A 20,366-nucleotide genomic window follows, 5' to 3' on the forward strand; every position below is an offset into this window, starting at 1 on the left:
TAATGCCCAAGAATGGGTAAAAATAGTTCGTGAAGAACGAATAAAACAGCCCAATCCAATGTAATGTAATTTTTTAATTGATGATATGCTCCGACAATGTTGTGTACAGTGTAAATAATTACAGTACAGTGCAATCAAGTAAAAATATATTTTGAATCAAGATAATCCCAAACAGCCAAGTTTCTTGCAGCTATCAAGAAGCATCTTAAGATTTCTTCCGTGAGTGCTTGACTAAATTCCTGCAAAGCACTAAAAATAAATACATTAAAAACAAATTATTCTTCCAGATTTTCAGTTCAGATCTTGTACAGCACTTCGCATATTACAGACCTGCTCATGTTCTTCCTCACTCATAAGTTGCTTTAGGTAATAAATAAATATGAATGTAATGCATTTAATATTTTCATATTGAAAAATGCACTTGAGTTCCTTGAATTCCATTAAATGTTGTTTCTTATGTTCCCAAAACACTGTTGTTCAATTGGAGACAGTGAAACACTGAAACGTTCACACACAATGCAAGTCTGTCATGTGACCAGTTGTGATGTTTTTGGCAGCTTTTGCTAATTACAGTGAAATGACAATATTTCTTTCAATATGGACAACATTCAAATGGAGACCAAGTACATAACTCTTTTAGATGATCCATATAATTGTGAAATGATGAACAAAGATCTATTCTATAATAGATAAACCTCATATATACATACATTTAAGCCATATCTAATACAAATTGTATGTACATTCTTAGATATTTATATACTAAGTGTGCCTGCTGAAAGAGTACAGTCAATTGTTATTTTGATCCATATGTATAAAAACATACAAAAATAAACGTAAATCAAAAAATCAGAGCCAATTGATCAGTAAAGGAGGGATGATTTACAAGAACTTCCTGTACATAGATTTTTACTTTTGGCTTACTCAGCCAAAGCTGAAATTTAGCGCAAGAGAGCACTTCAACAGCAGGCTTTTGTTTGACATTGTACACACAGGCGAGTCATAATTAAGGTTAGCGTAAATGCTTAAGACCACCCCAATGAAATCCACTTCACATCACTGGATACAGATGTACCAGTTTCCATGCAAACCACTACACTTTATAAAACTGCCAGATGTTATTTGAAGGTAGTTGAAAATGAAAATAAATATTAAAAAAAAAAAAAAAGATTTAACTGTAAACCATGCATAGGTTTAATTGTTCAATAATTGCAGTGTTACACAATTGTTTCAAAGTGTCCCCCCAGGATTATATTTATATTTGAAATGGATAAGATCTCCAGATACTACTACCAATCAAAAGTTTGGAGTCGGTAAGATTAAAAAACAAAACAAAAGAAGAAGCAATTAATAGTTTTATTCTGTAAGGATTAATTTGATTGGTTTAAAAAGTGTTAGTAAACACTTTGATACAACATTGATAATAATCAGAAATGTTTCTTGAACAGAAAATCAGCATATTCCAATGATTTCTGGATTATGTGACACTGAAGACTGGAATAATGATGCTGAAAATTCAGATCTGCCATCTTAAGAACAAATTATATATTTATAAATATATTAAAATAAATTAAACTTGTACTAACATTTCACAGTATTACAGTTTTTACAGTACATTTCATAAAATAAATTCAGCCCTGGTGAGCATAAGGCATTTCTTAAGCTCAATCAAAAAATAAATCGTATCGACCCCAAACTATTGAACTATGGAAGGCAATTGCGTCTTTTTTCATAGTTGCAACTGTTTATTGTGCAATTACTTTATATTCCAATGTTAATTTCTATCATTATTTACTATATTTCACAACTATTTCTCGTACTTGTGATTTTCTTTAATATCGTAATTACATGTATTTTTTTGGGGGGGGGGGGTTCTGAGTGGAAAAGTGCAACTTAAATAAATAAATCTGTTAAGAGAGACATCAGTCACCTAAATAACATGGTCCCCCCTATTGTCAGTCATTCTTTTGAATTCATTAATTCATTTGATTTGGCTCAATTACGGGTAGAAACTGTACAAGCAATTCTGCCAGGACAATGCTATTGAAGCTCTACAAAAATAATATCATGTTGTCCACACTCTTCGCTTGTGGAAGTCCTCAGAAGCAAGGTGATATTTACAGCAGATGAGAAAAGACGAGAAGGTAGGTCCAGGTGAGGATAAGAGCAGAGTTGGCTACACAAGATGTGAGAGGAACTGAGAAGATCTTCCACAAGGCAGAGAAAGGCTTGCTGTCCTCCATGCTAAAACAAGCTTTGTTTTATTTAAATGGAAACTTCGTATTCTCTCGTGTCCTGTAGACCAAACAAGCAAACACATCAAATATAATATAAATATTCGAGTATATATACACACACACACACACACACACACACACACACACATATATATATATCTCATTTCATTTTGTGAGGGGTGGGAATATGTAAAACCAAATGCTGGCTGCAAACACAACATGAAAGAGATGCTAAAGATGGAGACGCCCTACACCAGTGGTTCCAACCTTCTCATCCTCGTCCATGTGATGCTATTCCCTTCATCAACTCTCCTTACAGGCTCTTTCTTTACAACAGAATCCTAGAGAGTACCTCTGGTGGCTGCTTTGAATCATAGGTCTCTGTACAAATCAAAAATACCATGCAACTTAAGCATGAAAAGGACTTAAAAATAATAATCAGTAATGGAAGCATGATGGAAGTTGCAGGAAAAACTATTGGGCAATGTGTGATTTAGGAAGATGTTGTCTAACAAATGAACAGTAACAATAGTCAAGAGTATTAAAAAGCCTTTAGATGTTTATTGACTTATATACAAGTCAATAACGCATATGAAATAAAAACTTCAAGACACAATACTAACTGGCTCTACTTTATGTAAACACAGTTCCCCTCAAAATGAAAATTTCCTGATAATTTACTTACCCCAATGTCATCCAGTTTTCCTGTAGCTCAAACAGTAGAGCATTGGTGCTTGCAATGCCAAGTTACTGGGTTTGATTCTCAGGGAAAGCAAAAGGCATGTCTTTCTTTCTTCAGAGGAAAAGAAATTAAGTTTTTTGAGGAAAACATTTCAGGACTTTTCTCCACACAATGGACTTCAACGGTAACCTAATTGTTGGAGTCCAAATTAATTCAGTCTTCAGTGAAATTGCATTGATTTGGATTTCAAACATTTGTTTACCGTTGAAGTCCATTGTGTGGAGAAACGTCCTGAAATGTTTTCCTCGAAAACATTTTTTTTTTTCACTGAAGAAAGAAAGACATGAACATCTTGGATGGTATTAGGGTGAGTAAATTATCAGGAAATTTTAATTTTTAGGTGAACTAATCCTTTAAGTAAAGCCAGACTTGTCATTTGACAGTCATGTCTCTTCATACTCAAGAGAGTTGCTTGTGATCCCCTGTTGGCATCATCTTTGCTTCCTGACACGTATAATGCAAGAACACGAACCAGCACACACACACACACATATCCGTCCAGCCACAACACTTACATACAGTCAAACGCAGACGTGGCCCTGGGGGCCAGAAACTGTTATTGAGCGGTTTAGTATATGCAGGCAGTGCTGCTGGGACTGTGTTATGAGTGCTGCATCATACAGACAGAGATCTGGAGGGACACTTGGACAGCATAATAAGAGGTGTGAATAACCTACAGTCTGTAACTCATGCTACCATAGACTGTAAAAAAAGATGGACAACGCCCCTTCGCTCTCTTCAATTGGTGAGAAGTGAAGCCACCAGTATACTATCCCGATATGGCGCTGACATCTTGGAACTTGAGTTGAGTCTGCTTGGAAATCTTGGAAAAGGTCCATATTAGAGATGACACATACAGAGCGACGGTCGTCTGTTATAGAACAACTTGAATAAACGAGCAGACCCTGATTAGTTACTTGCTCTACATTTATTTAAAATGAACAGCAAGACAACTAGAAGTGAATGTGCTTTCCATTAAAGAAATCACACACAGTAAACAAAACCTTAACAATGAACTTTGTGTCGCATAAACTGGGTGTCGGTGCGGTGAGACGTACATGCTCGGGTAGATTCGGCTTGAAGTCGATCATCTTTGGACGCGGTTACAAAAGAGGCCGTGCAAACAGCCAAGCGAAATGGGGTCTTGCACACCGGACGCGTAATTTTTGCCGTGCGCACCTTCACACTCATGCCGACGTGTCAAGTATAAACAAGCTGGTGCTTCTGAGGCTGCTACTGCTGGAGATGGCTCCGCCTCCTTTGCCTCATAAGCTGATATATTCTCTAAGATAAAAAAAATTAGTAAAAAAATATTTTTATAACATGGTTTTGGCGGTTATAGCGTTCTAATGACGGTGTTTAACTATAACCGTCACACCCCTAGTTCCACGGCGGCATCCATGTTTGTAAATGTACAAAATCTGCTTCACCGCCGCTGTGCTGTCGTCATCATGTAAAGCCCAACCCAAAATTTCTGATAGATACCGTGATTTCGAAGGATTAAAAATGGGCTTGAATGAGCTCTTTGCCCAAGGGGGTAATCCATTAGCCAGAAACTGAAGTCTCCCCGGGGGCCGCCATTGGCTAACAAGCCTTTCCATTGACTCCCATTCATTTTGGTGTCACTTTGACAGCGAATAACTTTACATCTGAGGCGTTTAAAGGCTTCATTTGTCCATTGTTTATTTCTAAAGATATAATGTGTAAAAGGCTCAATTACCTTGTATGGCCCGTTATGGCCCTGTAGAAGCCGTTTTTGTAAAAACAGGCTAAGAATTGCATCATAACACGCGACTCTCTGTCGCACACTAGAGAAATTACCATATTGACAGAAGTAGAAGCTCACGCACAATCAGGGGGACGTGAATGTATAAAGTCAAGGGAGAAGCCCATAGAGAGTTGCTCATAAAGTTGCTCCTGCTGCGAGCTCATGGACAACTAATACTCACGATCACTGTCTCGGCAAGATTTGGAAGGGAATTATTCAGATTCCTCTTGGCACAGCTACAAGAAGACTTACAACTGTCAGACAGGTTGCTCACATCACATCTACGTCGTCAAGCTCAGTTTGAGCCTCTAATTGAGTGCTTCTAATTGACTTCACTTTTCTCCGTTGAAGTCTATGGGGTCGCTGTGTCCATTTCTTTTACTGTCTATGTCTTTGCCAGACTAACTTGCAGAGCAAATCTAAATTTGCCGGAAGTTTTCTGGGTTTTCCCAGGCTAGGTCCATATATCAGTGTAAAAGTATTGACAGTCAAATTCTCACCTCATTGTTCTTCAGGGATGCAGATGCAGAGAGAGAAGAGAAAGTGCAAATGTAAGTGATCGAGCAAGTTTATGTAGGTCAAAAAGTGTCTGATTTATTTTTCACAGCATGAAAATGATAGTTCACCACCCAAAAATAATGATTCTGTCACCATTTACTCACTTTCATGTCATTCTAAACCTGTGTGACTTTCTTGTTCACACAGTGCAAACCTGGTGCAACATACAAGCACATGCTTGTATATAAGGTTTAAAAGTTTGGGGCTGATAATATTTTACAATGATTTTAAAATGTCTCTAATGCTCACAAATGCGCACATCGTGATAGAGCTATAAATCAAAGCTGCTTGAAAAGGCACCCTTCCTGAAATTACCTGATTTTTCCAGTAATCTGATTACTGGATATAATTTTCTATGTATTTTTATTTATGCTCAGTTATGAAGTATATCTTTGGCTTAAGAAATTTATGGTGGCCCAGTAGTGTACAACACAACACTGTTCACTGACACATCCCCAAACTGTTCACTGACTAACAAAATTAATTTTGGTTTGTTTGTCACTTAAATCTATTAATTACAAAGTTATGTGAACTAGTTTTATAAGGCCATTTGACCATTATGATACTTTCACAATCACTTTTGGAGCTCAACAAGCATTTGTCCCCATCCACTTGCTGCACTGTGCGAAATTTCTCCCTTTTGTGCTACATGGAAGAAAGGTTTGTAGCGACATGAAGGGGAGTAAATGATGACAGAATTTTAATTTGTAGGTGAACTATCTCTTTGAGCTGAATGTGAATATTGAACAATGAGAGCAGGTGAAGCAGAGGAGGTTGTGATAGGCCAACAGACTCTGCAATAATGAGGTTAAATGTGTCACTTCCTCTTTGGTGTTCTGCCCCACTGATAATTTTGCGAATCCGTAAGATCGTTAATGATGAGATGATGAGGGCGTGGCTTTTTGTGCCACTTCATTTCAACTCCAGAATGCCACTTTACAGCTAATTAGATTACAGAAATGAACCCACAATATGGCAACACAGATGGTGTTCAAAGTGCAGATGTGCACCTGTAAGACTGAACACATGAGTACCCCACAGTCTACATTGAAATATCACTACAAATGGTTGCGATGGGTAATATGCTATTACAAGTGATAGGTTGCAAGGAGGTTGCTGATGTAGCCTTTTGGTGAGCACATGCTTTACTTACTGCAGTTTCGTAAGTGGGGTTTTCAAAAGCTGACTCTCCTCTGATGTGATCATATTGTGGTGATGTGGACATGGACAATCGTAGAGACTTCCCCTGCACCCTGAAACAAACAAACATCAACTATTAATATGCCTTGCACTGGCCTAAACCAGAGGAGAGAGAGATTTGAACTAAACAATAAAACATTTTATTGCAATTATTACATAATAAAATGTCAAACCATGAGGTAATCGTTAAAAGATCATGATATCAATTCAAACACCAACATGATTTTACTCCTAAATTACAATGATTCACCTGTATCTATCAAACATTTGACGTAGTGTACGATCGTAGTGAAACTTTGATTCAGATCTGCATTGTCGCTGTCGCTGAGTAAGAGAAAGCAGTTGTCCTGTATGGAACAGCTTCACAAACGTTTTAAACCACACAGTATTATGATAATTAAACCACACTGTTACAATAATTAAAATGATCACAGAAGTACTGGGATAAAAGTTTATAGTTTGGATAGAAACACTGATCTTGACAGTAGTGACCAAAATACGAGTACATTTTTTCACCTTTTAAAAGCAATGACTTCAAGCAAAGATTGTATCAATTACATTGTTACACCAGTAGGTGGCAACAAGTGACTTGAAAAACTGCGTTTGTCATTGACTTATTCATTCAAGAGGTTCAATAGTTGTCAACCCTCCCGTTTTTTCCGGGTTTCTCACATATTTTAGCTTTTTTCCCGCTATCTTCCCGATTTAGCATTTTCCTGTAAAATATTCCGTATTTTTACTCTCTGATTGTGTGAGACGTACAAGCTCGGACAGATTCGGCTTGAAGTCGTATATCCTAGGATGCGGCGCCGCGCACGCTGTTACAAAAAAGCTGTGCACAGCCAATTTCGACCCCCTGTCAAATTATTACCCCCCTTGTTGAAGTCAGTACCTGATTGCCTAATCCCGATCCCGCCCCTAATCCTAGCCCTCCCCCACAACGAATCCTAAACCTACCAATGCTAGGGGGGTAATAATTTGGCAGGGGTCGAAATTCGGCACAACACCAGTCTTGCTCAGCCAACTTGTAATTTTTGCCGCGCTCATGCGGATGTGTCGAGTATAAAGGCTTTACTCAATGTCAGCGTGCGCTCTGATCGGCAAAGGTGCACAGACAAACCTCTCCCAATCATCTCCCGCAGAAGCACCACTAACTCCGCCTCCGTTTCCATCGTAAGCTAATATTAGTATTTAAACATCCTCTATGATTTTTTTTTTTAAATGACACACTGTCTCTTTCTCTCTCACACATATGTAGGCTAGTTACTGTATAAACTCTTTAGACTTTTAATGATTAGTGCTTTATTTTTAAAGTTTGAGGCTAAAAAAAATCCCTTATTTGGGGGATGGATTCTGGGAAATCTCCCTTATTTTCAATGTTCAATGTTGACAGCTATGATGTTGATTCATCCAGTAATGAGTATTTGTGCGCGAGTAATTTAATCATTCATGATTAGTTTTTTTTTTTTAATGATTCATATTAATTTAACATTTAAATAACTGTAACAGAAATAACAATACTGTGTGGTTGAAAAGACTGTGAAGCTGCTCCACACATGACAACTGCTCTCTCTGGCTCAGCGACAGCGGCAATGCAGATCTGAATATTCAGTACGATCGTACTTGTCAAATGTTTAATAGATACAGGCGAATCATTGTCATTAAATAGACAGCAGGAATTAACATTTTGTCAGAACCTGTAAATTAGTGTTTGTTTAATTTGTTTGTTCAGAATTGTGGGAGAATAAAGACCTCAGATCAAGATTTTTTTAATGTTTCTTATGCTCAGCAAGGCTGCATTTATTTGATCAAATATACAGTAAAAGTGTTGAGATAATATTACTATTTAAAATAACTATTTTCAAAAAACTAAATTAATAAATAAATAATTAGATTACATTTTTTTTTTACATATTTACTGTCACTTTTGATCGATTGAATCGTCCTGAACCCAACTTTTGAACGGTAATGTTTAAATGTTTAAGTGTAGAATAAGTGTACAAAACGTTTTTGGGACCACTTACCTTGAAAAGTAGAAATATATCGACATGATGATAATTATGATTACAGCCACTGGTATGAAAATGGAAACAGCCACACTGGCTCCCTCCATGCTGAAATCTGCACTGGCCACTAGTAGGGGACAAAGTATAGCAAAAACATAAAATAAGTTGAGACGGATAGCTGTGATTTCAAATCCATGTGCATTTCTAAGATGCAAAAGTTCTTACCATCCAGCCTACGTTCATCTATGTACTCCTGTGTTACCGCTGGGAGAAAAGTGAGAGCTTTTAACAAAACAAGAAAATGTTGCATGTCATACCAATTATTCAAAACAAACACTCCCTTCCCTGAAGAGAAACAACATATCAATAAATTAACATCCACTGCAGACAGGAAAGAGACCTTGAATATTATAGTATGCAGATCACACACCATGAACATTGCAAAACACAAGGACTACCTTTGCACAGTGGGGGTGGATGACTCCATTTGGAAGGGTGCCCGGGGACACATCGGAGAACAGGCTCACCCTGGAGCTCATACCCACTCATGCAGGAGAAGCGCAGAGTTTCCCCAGCCTGATACGCACGCTTCTCGGAGCTCTGAATGGTGTAGGGTGGAGTGCCGGGGTTCCTACACGGCTCATACGATTCAGCTATATAACACAAAAACACATACACACACATTCACAAATGTGACTTCTTCAAACTGTACAGACTTAATTGCAAGTTGATTAAATTGTATTATTATACAGTTAACAACCACTATGTGTGTGCATCTTTAGGTGTATATATGAGATTATTTGAGAATAAAATCAGGCACTCACGAACGCATTTGGGCAGTTTCTCGCTCCATTTGGGGCCGGTGGAGTCACGATGGTAGCAGGAGAGGAGGCTGTTTCCTGACAGTGAGTAGCCTTTGTTACAGATATACTGGACAGTCGAGCCTACGATGAGACGCGGGCCGGACATCACCCTGCGACTGTGCTCCACTGACCCTGGGTCTGGGCATGACAGGACTGGTACAGAAAAGAGTTGAAACAATATTAAATTCATCTCAGGTGCACAAGTCTCTACTGTGCATTTGATATGGTAAAGCCCTAGGTATCTTATGCACACTAAGGCTGCATTTATTTACAGTAAAAATGCAGTAAAAACAGTAATATTGTGAAATATTTTCACAATTTAAAATAACACTTTTGTATTTGAATACATTTCAAAATTTAATTTATTCCTGTGATGGCAAAGCTGAATTTGTAGGATTCTTACAAAGTTCAGAAGAACAGTATTTATTAGATTGTTTTTTTCTTTCTGAAAATTCGTTACTGTCACTTTTGATTGATTTAATGCATATTTGCTATAAAATAAAATAAATAAAAATAATAAATATTAATTTTTTATTTAAATAAAAATAATAACTTAAAAAATTGTTCTGGACCCTAAACTTCTGAACAGTAGTCTACACGAAAAAGACTACTTGAATGGCTTTGCAATGCAAGTTTCATAATAAAACATGTAAATACATTAACATGGCACTATAATGTATTTGCACTAGGGGTCCGTTTCAGTATGTTAGCCATTCAAAGTTAGTCAACAAATTAGTTGATTTGTATTGTAGTTCTCACTTTCACCTGAGGGTGGCACCAATGACTTAATTTCAAAAATTAGTTGAGCAAACAAAGCTTTTGGATTATAATAAATAATTAATTTTATTTAGTTATTCTTGCAGTTTCCACATCTTTTGCTGCTGCTTTTTTACATTACATTTCTGCATTTAGCAGACAAAGTTTATCCAAAGTTATATATGGTCCATTCAAACTCAAAGTACATTGAACCAGTATTTTTTCATACATGTGGTTCCACATCCAATCAGAGTGCCAGGGGCCACCGCTCATCTCACCCAGACTGTGAGGCAAGAGGAGCATGTGACTTTGATCTCAGGGCAGTGTACGGACACACAGTGCTGTATAAAAAAAAAAGACTTCGCTCCAGCCTGCCCAGTTCCAAACCCAATTCTCTCCCCAGCAGTAGAGGGGCAGGAAGAGGAGACGGGAGAGGAAGTAAAATAAATTATGTTTGCGTGGCGGGTGAGAAGCTTTGAACCGTATAACGGTCCCCGCTGCTTTTGGCCTGCTGTTTTTGAGAGGGACAGCGGCTCTAGGGTCATACGTGTGTCCTGTCTGTGGATACTTCAAGCGATGAAAGTCTGCGGACGGCCTGGCAGCCTGACGTATTACACACTCACACACAGTGAGTCCAAGCTACACAATAGCCATGCGACAAGATTTACATGGTTACAACAGAGCTACCCGGCTTTGAAATTTGTTAAAACACTTGATGCGAGGCTGTAGAACGAAATAATTCAAATCACAGAAATCATTCACAAAGGTATCGTAACGTGTGAGCACATAGAGGAAGATGCACCAAGAGTGCGAAGTGAAATGGCGCCTGATTCATCCGTAAAGTCGCCCTTGAAAGAAAAGTGAGTGATTACCCACAAAGTCCTCTATCAGTCCTCACCTGTCCTTGAATGGGACCGAGTTTCAGAGGCGAAACAGGCACTTGTGAAATTCCCCCCTCAAATGGAATTCAAAAGCTCATCTAGTTTTGGAGCACAGAATTGCTCTTGATCAATAGGCAGTGCGTGCTGGTTTGGAAATGGGGTGAAAATGGATTTTAGAGAGTGGTTATCATCATGAATGTGTGTGTGTGTGTGTGTTTTCACCTCTTTCACAGCTGGGCAAGTCTCCGCTCCAGGTCAGGTCCCATTGACACATGAGCATTTCGGTGCCCACCACCTCAAAGCCCGGGTAACACTGATAGGTCACCACCGTGCCGTGTACCAGGTCAGGGTGAGATGTGCTCTTCCAGCCGTTAGAGATCTCTGGAAGCTCTGGACAGGTGTCATTACGGGGAACCTCTGCAAAAAGAACAAAAAAATGCAAATGCATCAACTTTTCCACAGATATTTCTCCTACAATCATATGAGATATCTGCTTACACACTGTGAGAGTTTAGAGCTATAAAGTGAATGTTTGCATTACACCGATTACTTGTTTTGGGAGAATCTTATGACATATTTGAGATCATTTGACAATTTTTGACTTTTGAAGAAATGTCTTGGTGTTGTTTTGTCCATACTATGGAAGACAGTGATCACCAAAATGCTTTCATTGTTCAGAATATTGAACAAACACAATTTTTTGAATTCAACAGGAGAAAGAAAGTCATACAGGTTTAGAATGTCATGATGGTGAATAAATAAATGAGGACAGAATTTTCATTTTTGGAAGATTAAAATGTTCTGAATTGCTCTCATCAATGCTCTTAGATTTGCTAACATGCCAGTGTTTGCTATGAAAATCAGAGATTATCAAGTGATCTTAAATATTTCTCATCAAATTCTCCCAAACCAAATGCAACTGAGCAAATTGTTACATTTACAAATACGCTTTTCTCGGCACTCAAATAGTTATGGAAAGGAATTCATGTCATACCAATATGGTATGGAATTCATATGGTATGGAATTCAAACATATGGAAAGGAATTCATCAACTGGACCAGGATGATGCGACGGCAGCCATATTGTACCAGAACGCCCATCACACACCAGCTTATTGGTGGAGAGAGTGATGAAGCCAATCAGAATATATATGGAGATGATTAGGAGGCCATGATGATGTTGGACAGAGGCTAATGGGCAAATTTGGCTAGGATGTCGGGTTACTCTTCAAAGGGCATCCTGGGTTTTTTTAATAACCACAAAGAGTCAGGACCTCGGTTTTAAAGTCTCATCCCAAAGGAAAGACTCTCCATTTAATCTGACTGTTTTCTAAGAGAGAAGACTAAGAGATCTAATTTAATCTTTTAGGGATCACTCACCCAAAAATTAATAGTCTGTCATATTCAGTCACCTTTATGTCATTCCAAACTTTTTTCTTTCACGGAACATAAAATAACTTTTTTCATTTATTTATACAATGAACAGGACTGGAGATCAATGTTGTTTTTGGTACGAATTTACTTTCATTATATGGACAAAAACCGTTTTGAAAAATCTTCATTTGAGTTTCACCGAATAAAACAATTCAGGTTTGGAACAACAAGAAAAAATGATAGGATTTTAATTTATGAGTGAACTATCCTTTTAATCAAAGGTCTCCATTTCTTTCCATTTAATCTCTCACTCACCTTTCTCTAAGAAACAACTGAGAAATCAGCGAGTTCCCATTCATGACTTTACTTTCCTATGAAGTTAGACTCAATTAGATTGATTAGCAGAGCAAGAGGGAGAGAGGGAGAAACAGAGTGTTCAATAATGCCTGCAAACAATTTCTTTGTTTCTCACCATGTCCCCGAACAAACCACAGGTGTTGTGCCTAATGACTGATAAATCAAATGCTAGGAATCAGCTTGGTTGTGATTAAAATATGAATAGAGCAGCACAAGACAGCTGGCAGGCATTTTGCTGATGTCCATTCTTAGATTGGCAAAACTGTGGAGGGCACGGCACCCGGCAAATGCGGCTAATGAGTACAAACGCGCTGTAATTGTTAGCGAATCTGCAGGGCCAAATCCTCTGCACCTGCAGGAGCTGCCGAAGGAATCTTCCCTATGTGCTGCATGAAGGAAATGGAAAAAACAGTCTATTTCACTCCACTCGAAGAATCATCTGCATTCCTCCACCCCCAGAATAGAACTTAATATAATGTTATCTGATGTGGCACAGAAGTCGGTCACCGAGAGAAGCTGATAGAATGACCTTCACTTTATCCCCAGGAAAGGTGAGGGCTAAACCAGCTGCAGCTCTTGCTCTATAACCATTCTCTCCCTCTTTCGTCTCCTCACCACCTTTCCATCAAATTGAGATTGGCAATCCCTGCGGCATCTCAAATGAATCTCATAAGCAAGCAGATAACTAATGAGCTTCATCCGACTACATTTGAGATTAATGAGACTACCATTCAAAAGTTAGGGGGTTTTAATGTTTTTGAAAGAAGTCTCTCTGCTTAAATAGAAAAAACTGAAAAATTGTGAAATATTATTACAATTTATAATTTGAATATATTTTAAAATGTAATGTATTCCTGTGATGACAAAGCTGAATTTTTAGCAGCCATTACTCCAGTCTTCAGTGTCACATGATGCTTATCAATATTGAGGACTGTTTTTTTCTTTGGTGAATAAAAAAGTTCAAAAGAACAGCATTTATTTGAAAAAGATAAAAATATGTATACTGTCACTTATGATCAATTTAATGTGCCCTTGCTGAAATCTTAATGACACCAACATTTCGAATATGTACTGTACATGTATGAAGCTGAGAAAGTGCCATAGAAAGGGTTAAACAAGTAATTACCAAAAAAGTGCACCACAAAGCCGTTGTTGTAGCCATAGATGTTGGTAGCAGGGTCCGACTGGAACTGGATGGTCACATCAGCCATGGAGGTGTAGAGTTTGAAACGAGGACGGGAACCGCCGTACTGGCCCAATATCTTTGCAGTCAGGTCATCTCCGTCGTAGAAAGTCAGCAGGTCGTTCTTTCCCATGTGGAGACTGAACAGATAACACACAACATGTCAGTCACAGACTAATCCTCCATCTCAGATGTTCAGGTCTCACCTCAAAGCAATACCAGGGGCCCTGATAGATTTCTGACCTCCCTTCTCACTTCTCTTCCTCTAGTCCTTATTGTCCAGCCTCAGCGCTTTTCTCTTGTCCTTGCTGCGTATGAAATCTTGTCTGCTGTTTAATGTTTACCCACTGCTTTTGTTAAGCATTTTTTTTTGGCCACAGTTTCGATAGTCATGCAATCACAAACCACATTCATTTCACTCAAACTGTAAAGAGCAAATGATTCAGCAGAGGGGGAACAACTCCTCCTATCTCATGTTTAGAAATAGCTGGAAAATCAGTTTCCTGATTTTCAGGAGCCAGAGAGAGAACATTTGGCAGCTTCCCTGTGGCAAATTCAAGAGAAGCTCAATCACGGACATGCTTTGAATTTCGTTGTGGAACTATTGTAGATTTTACAATTAGAATTAAAGAGTCTAATTCAAAGGCATAGGTTTTTGAACATTTTAGAGACATTTAAAAAAAATTGTTATTACCATTTTAAATAGCAATTTATGAATTTACTAGGGTTTAACTTATGAACACCCATGTGAAAATTTAGTAAAAAAAAAATATAGTAATGCAAATCAAATTAAATACGTTCATTTTTACAACTGTAAACACAGGGCAGAAACATATTATAATTATAATGACATTAAATATGTACACGTTTACCGAATACAAATACGCATACTGTTGCACACCTATTATTATCAATGTTGAAAACAGTAGAACACATCCTGGTATAATCTCTCACTGACTGAACCCAAACTTTTTAATTGTAGTGTATATTATATTCAGTAGAATTGTCGGTAGGAATTTTCCATAGTACTTATAACTGCCTCTCCCGTCCACACTTCAGTTTTGAATCATATCAAATATCAAACCAGAGAGTTTTTTTTTTTTTAAACCAGAGGGGAATCCAAGCTTTTTGCTGAATGCCTCGAGAATATATGACCTTCAGAACATTTTGTTATACCTGAAAACCTTACACAAAGGTGACAAAAATCCCAGTCAATGAAAACCATGACTTTGACATCTGATTCACTGCTGCACAAATAATCGGCCAATACTAAAAAAAAATAAAAATAAATATATATATATATATATATATATATATATTGAGGTATACTACAGCATATATATGTCTATGTGAGCGTGAGTGATCTTTAACGTTGGGTGACGTCCACCAGAACTAGACAGTCTGGCCAGTCAGTGGTGGAGGGGGTGTGCATCAGTTGGGCAGGGAGGTGGCATACACACTCTATCTTGTCACTAATTAATCACAAGTGGGCAGTAATGGAAGTCATTACTGAGGAGAGGGGAATAATTAATCATCTCTGTTCTGTTGCCTGTATGAGCTAGAATGGTAACATTCAAGCAAAATGAAGACAGGATGTTTAAATTATGGCTTACACACGTGCACACACTCATGTTACATTCAGATGTATTTTTATTCTACTGTCAACAGCCCTCTAGTACTGTATGTGGGAAAACCTCCGTCTCTATTTCCACTGGGAGACACATTTAAGCCAGAAGAGTTCCTGACCTGCTCTGAGGACCATAGAGAGTGAAACTGTGTCAGCCCTTATTGGATTTGTTGTGATGAAGTTAAACAAGCCTTTGCGTAGCCGCACACCGTATCTGCCGAGAAAATCAATCATGCTTTCCATTTGCTAGCAGTAATTTCATTTTGTTTAATCACAAAAACAGGCTCAGCTTGACTTGGCCGACAACACAGCCGCCATCAGAATGCATTAAATTCTCATATGAGGCTCGCAGACACATCATCCTCTGCTCAGCACATTGAAAGGGAAGTGACAAATACTACCTTTAAAAAAAGAAAGAAATGTCAATAAAGACATTCTCTGCATCTCAGAGATGGTCGAAATACATTTCTGCTGGTGAAAAGATGCATTTAATTGCTTTTTTTGTTTGAGAGAGAGAGATTAATGGGAGTATTTTGTATGGATTTTGCGTCTGGTGTTTCTTTGAAAAACTAATACATAATGATCCATCATATGTCAAGCAAAACCGAGCCTATCTGTAATTTACGTGGATTATGGGCCACAACTGTTTGTATGAGAGTGAACAAATTCTTCAGCGGCATCCAGAAGCCAGTATTTCCTCCTCTGCCCCATGTCTGTTTAGTGAAGAACCATATACCTGAATGATTGCCCTGCTGGAAAAACACCATTTCCAATCAAATCCCCTGTGCCGAGGGCTGGGCACGATGGGCCAGTGCTCGACATACCAATAACAGCTTTGCTCCCAGGGCACAGCAAGGCCCTGCATGTCTTTAAAACCTACAGTTATTTATAGTAAAATTGCAGGATGAACTAAATAAAAAAGTTAAACAGGTATGCAACAGAGTTACTAATTCAAAAGGTACTAAAAATATTAAAATGTAAAAACAATTCCCAAAATAATAATAATACTATATACATTTACATTACATTTATTCATTTAGCTGAAGCTTTTATCCAAAGCGACTTACAATTGCTATATATGTCAGAGGTCGCACGCCTCTGGAGCAACTAGGGGTTAAGTGTCTTGCTCAGAGACACATTGGTGTCTCACAGTGGATTCGAACCCGAGTCTCTCACCAAAGACGTGTCTTATCCATTGTGCCATCACCACCCCCATATACACACTCAATGGCCACAAAAGTACACCTGTTCAACTGCTCATTAGCAAATATATAATCAGCCAATCAAATGGCAGCAACATGCATGTAGACATGGTCAAGATGATCTGTGGAAGTTCAAACTGAGCAAGAATGGGGAAGAAAGCGTTGAACGTGGTGTGGTAGATGGTGCCATATGGGCTGGTCAGAGTATTTCCGAAACTACTGATCAACTCACGCACAACCATCTCTAGGGTTTACAGAGGATGGGCAGTGAGAGGCAGTTCTGTGGGAGAAAATTGATGCCAGACGATAGAGGAGAATGGCCAGACTGGTTTGAGCTGATAGAAAGGCAACAGCATATCAAATAAGCTCTCGTTACAGAGCATCTCTGAACACGTCAAACCTTGAAGCAGATGAGCTACAGCAGCAGTAGACACACCAGTGCCACTCCTGTCAGCTAAGAACAGGAAAATTAGGCTATAATTCACACAGGCTCAGAAAAATCGGATGACAGAAAATTGGAAAAGTGTTGCCTGGTCTGATGAGTCTCGGTTTCTGCCGCAACATTCAGATGGTAGGGTCAGAATTTGGCGTACACAACCTGAAAGCATTGATCCATCTTGAATTGTATCAATGCTTCAGGCTGGTGGTGGTGGTGTGATGGTGTGAGGGATTTTTTCTTGGCACACTTTGGGCCTATTAGTACCAATTGAGCATTGTTTAATTGTCTCAGCCTACATGAGTAGTGTTGCTGACCATGTCCATCCCTTTATGACCACACTATACCATCCTCTGAGGTCTACTTCCAGCATGATAATGCGTCACGTCACAAACCTCAAATCATCTCAAACTGGTCTCTTGAGGATGACAAGGAGTTCACCATACTCAAATGGTCACCACAGTCACCAGGTCTCAATAGAGCACCTTTGGGATGTGGTGAAATGGGAGAGTTTTTTGTAGCGTTTTTTGGCACTGGCGAATCGGGCAGCTGCCCAGGCCGCCAATTTCATGACACATAGAAGAAAAATAATAATAATCCTCAAGCAAATTAACACAGGACTTTCCAGAGATGAAGATGGATAAGCCTGAGTTACTTTTGCATGAATAGCCATACAATGTTGACTTTTGGAAAAGCCAGTTAAATATAAGAGACTAAAACTTCATTTGGATTGTCAACATTTCCAGGGAGACTTAGAGGATCAAGCTTTCTCAAATAAAGGAGAGAAATTAGTTCCTCTGTTTTTGCAGAGTTGTTCTTTAATTAGAAAGTTAAATATTGGTCTGGGTTCTGGCTCGGTGCCTGGAGGATGAGACAGCCTTGATTTATTACAAGCCTGCTAAAGGCTGTGACTGTCTGAGGTGCACATACAGAGCTCTGCAGTCAAGCCAACTATAAACCCAATGCCAACAATTTAGGGGAAAATGAGAGAAATAATAATAATAAATCAACAGCTCATGGTCAGTTAGGACTATACCCCATAAAAATGGATTCAAACACTGATGCAACATATGAAAAGGCTGCTGAATATAAGATGGCCAAAATTAGTCTAGAAACAAAAAGACGTTTACATTTTTCATCTTAAGAGACTTACATTGCATTCAAGGTACACATCCATTTTTCAGCTTTTGCTGTCCCTGGGAATCAAGCTCATGAAGTTGGCATAGCTGGTGCCGTGCCCACACGGATAAAAACAGAAAGTATTTTAAGCTTGCATTTCACCAATGGTAGAAATTCCCAGAATTTACCCATGGGCCATAATTTACAGCATTTTTACATGGTGATCAGCAACTGATCAGTGGCTGTATTTATAAGCGAGTAACTGAATCATTCATTCAACTGATTTGTTAAAAAAATGTTGATTTATTCTGAAAATAAAAAAGTGACTGTCTATATCAGTGAGTCACTGAATCACTCAACATATTGGTTCAAACACAATGATACATTCAAGACTTTTCTCATTGGTCTAGCAAAAACTGTAACTGAACTGTAACTGTAATCTTTTCTATTAGGGCTGCAATCAATAGAGAAGAGGCTTATTCGTCAAAAATTCCACGGGAAATATTGAAGTCACGCAGTCCATGAGGGACAGATTGCTAACGGTGGGTCCTTTTGGTAATTACTGAATGTCCAAACAATCGCTTAATTCATCAACCTCAAATATGGCTTATCATTAAAAATGTACTGTAAATAGAACCAACTTTACATGGCTGCTCCCTCTAACATTAGCCTAAATGTGCACTACTATTAGGCACATTTTTGCGTGGATGATTGAGAATAGTTGCTTTTTTTTAAAAGTTGCACTTGCTTTTTTTCCGAATAACAACAGAAACCACTTAAAACACAAATGACCATTAATGGTCATACATATAAGAGTAATACATCATCATTCGAAAGGGTCTACTTTCATTTACAACAACAAAACGTTCTGATTTTGTACGATAAAGAATAATAAACAGGATGCGCTTTCTGTTGAAAAGTCTTTTAAATGAACCAATTTGAATAAAAAACAAATACTCTCCGATTATGTAATCTGTATGAAAAGTACATTCTCTTTAACTGTTGAGATGAAGAGTCAGCATCGTAAACTTCATCTTTGCAGCCGACACTGACTCAGAAAACACTAGTTTATTAATAAACAATTAAAAAGTCTCCCTGTTATTTTTTCCGACGCATTTATAATAATATTAATGTCGGCAAGCTTTATGCGTGAATTGAGCGCTAAATAGGCTATATTCCTACATGCACCCAGTGTATATTTGAGCAGCCCAATTAAATTAATATAAACGTGCGATTAATTGACTCATTTCTTAAATGAACGACTAATGATCTTTAGTTGGGGGCAGCCTACAAAGTACATATAGGCATGAAGGCATGAACTTCCTACTTGGCTAAATCACGTCGATCTTGCACAGCTGTGCACTACAGCTCCAGAAGAGGGCTGTAGCACTCATGGGAACCTGGAATTTGACTGGCTCTGACATATTCAGCATCCCATGCTGTGCGGCAAGATCTATGAGAGACTGTGTGCAGGTGTTCCAGCTGTCACCTGTGCACCTCTCTCCCCCCTTCCTCCGATTCACGGCCCGGCTCATACAGCATGAGAAACCCTCCCTGCTAAATGAATTCATCCGCCTTCATTACGCCCCACGTTCTGAGGTAATTGGGAGTGTGCGGTACATTGATGAATGATTACAGAGGAGTGGGTGCATATTCATTATTGGGATAAAATGTTCTTATGGCCCCATAACGAGCCTCCAGCAGTGGCCCGGGCCCTGCTATTACAGAATCCATGATTCAATACAGCTAAAAGGCTCTGCAGGACACCTATGTAGCAATAAGGACCTGTGTTGGGCCAATGATCGCTTGTAAGAAGATGCAAGCAAGAATATAAGTACAGAACTGTGAAATAGGGAATTTGGAAAAGTAGATTTGCTATTAGTCTCTCAGTCTCTCTGGGCTGAACAGCTGTGGCTGGCCCCCTCCTGACTAATTTTCCCTCGCTATATGTCTTACTTGATGTGCCTGGCTGATAATGTCCCATATGTCCTTTGATAAATTTGGTCATTTGAAAATTTTAAGGATGGGGGATGTGTAGGCTTTGCAATGGACCATAA

At 38.5% G+C, this 20,366-nt stretch overlaps 1 protein-coding gene across 5 annotated transcripts in view; it reads right to left on the reverse strand.

Annotated features, from left to right (window-relative positions):
* Nucleotides 1–54: 54 nt before the first annotated feature.
* Nucleotides 55–20,366, reverse strand: part of sez6b (seizure related 6 homolog b) — a 182,048-nt gene continuing 161,736 nt past the window's right edge. The window contains exons 10-18 of one of the 5 annotated variants that reach the window (XM_089121235.1): nucleotides 13,869–14,065; nucleotides 11,234–11,428; nucleotides 9,336–9,527; nucleotides 8,970–9,164; nucleotides 8,737–8,775; nucleotides 8,530–8,638; nucleotides 6,459–6,558; nucleotides 2,505–2,618; nucleotides 55–2,295 (exon numbers count right to left, since the gene is read on the reverse strand). In XM_089121235.1, the coding sequence (XP_088977361.1) occupies nucleotides 2,541–2,618; nucleotides 6,459–6,558; nucleotides 8,530–8,638; nucleotides 8,737–8,775; nucleotides 8,970–9,164; nucleotides 9,336–9,527; nucleotides 11,234–11,428; nucleotides 13,869–14,065 (1,105 nt within the window). In that variant the 3' untranslated portion in view covers nucleotides 55–2,295; nucleotides 2,505–2,540. Of the gene's footprint in view, nucleotides 2,296–2,504; nucleotides 2,619–3,221; nucleotides 5,257–6,458; nucleotides 6,559–8,529; nucleotides 8,639–8,736; nucleotides 8,794–8,969; nucleotides 9,165–9,335; nucleotides 9,528–11,233; nucleotides 11,429–13,868; nucleotides 14,066–20,366 lie in introns of those variants that run through there. The other 4 variants (XM_039670918.2, XM_089121233.1, XM_089121232.1 and 1 more) reach the window with 4 other exon arrangements.

The sequence above is a fragment of the Pimephales promelas genome, chromosome 16 (genome assembly GCF_988280905.1).
Source record: "Pimephales promelas chromosome 16, fPimPro1.hap1.1, whole genome shotgun sequence".
In the NCBI taxonomy this organism is placed as follows: domain Eukaryota; kingdom Metazoa; phylum Chordata; class Actinopteri; order Cypriniformes; family Leuciscidae; genus Pimephales; species Pimephales promelas.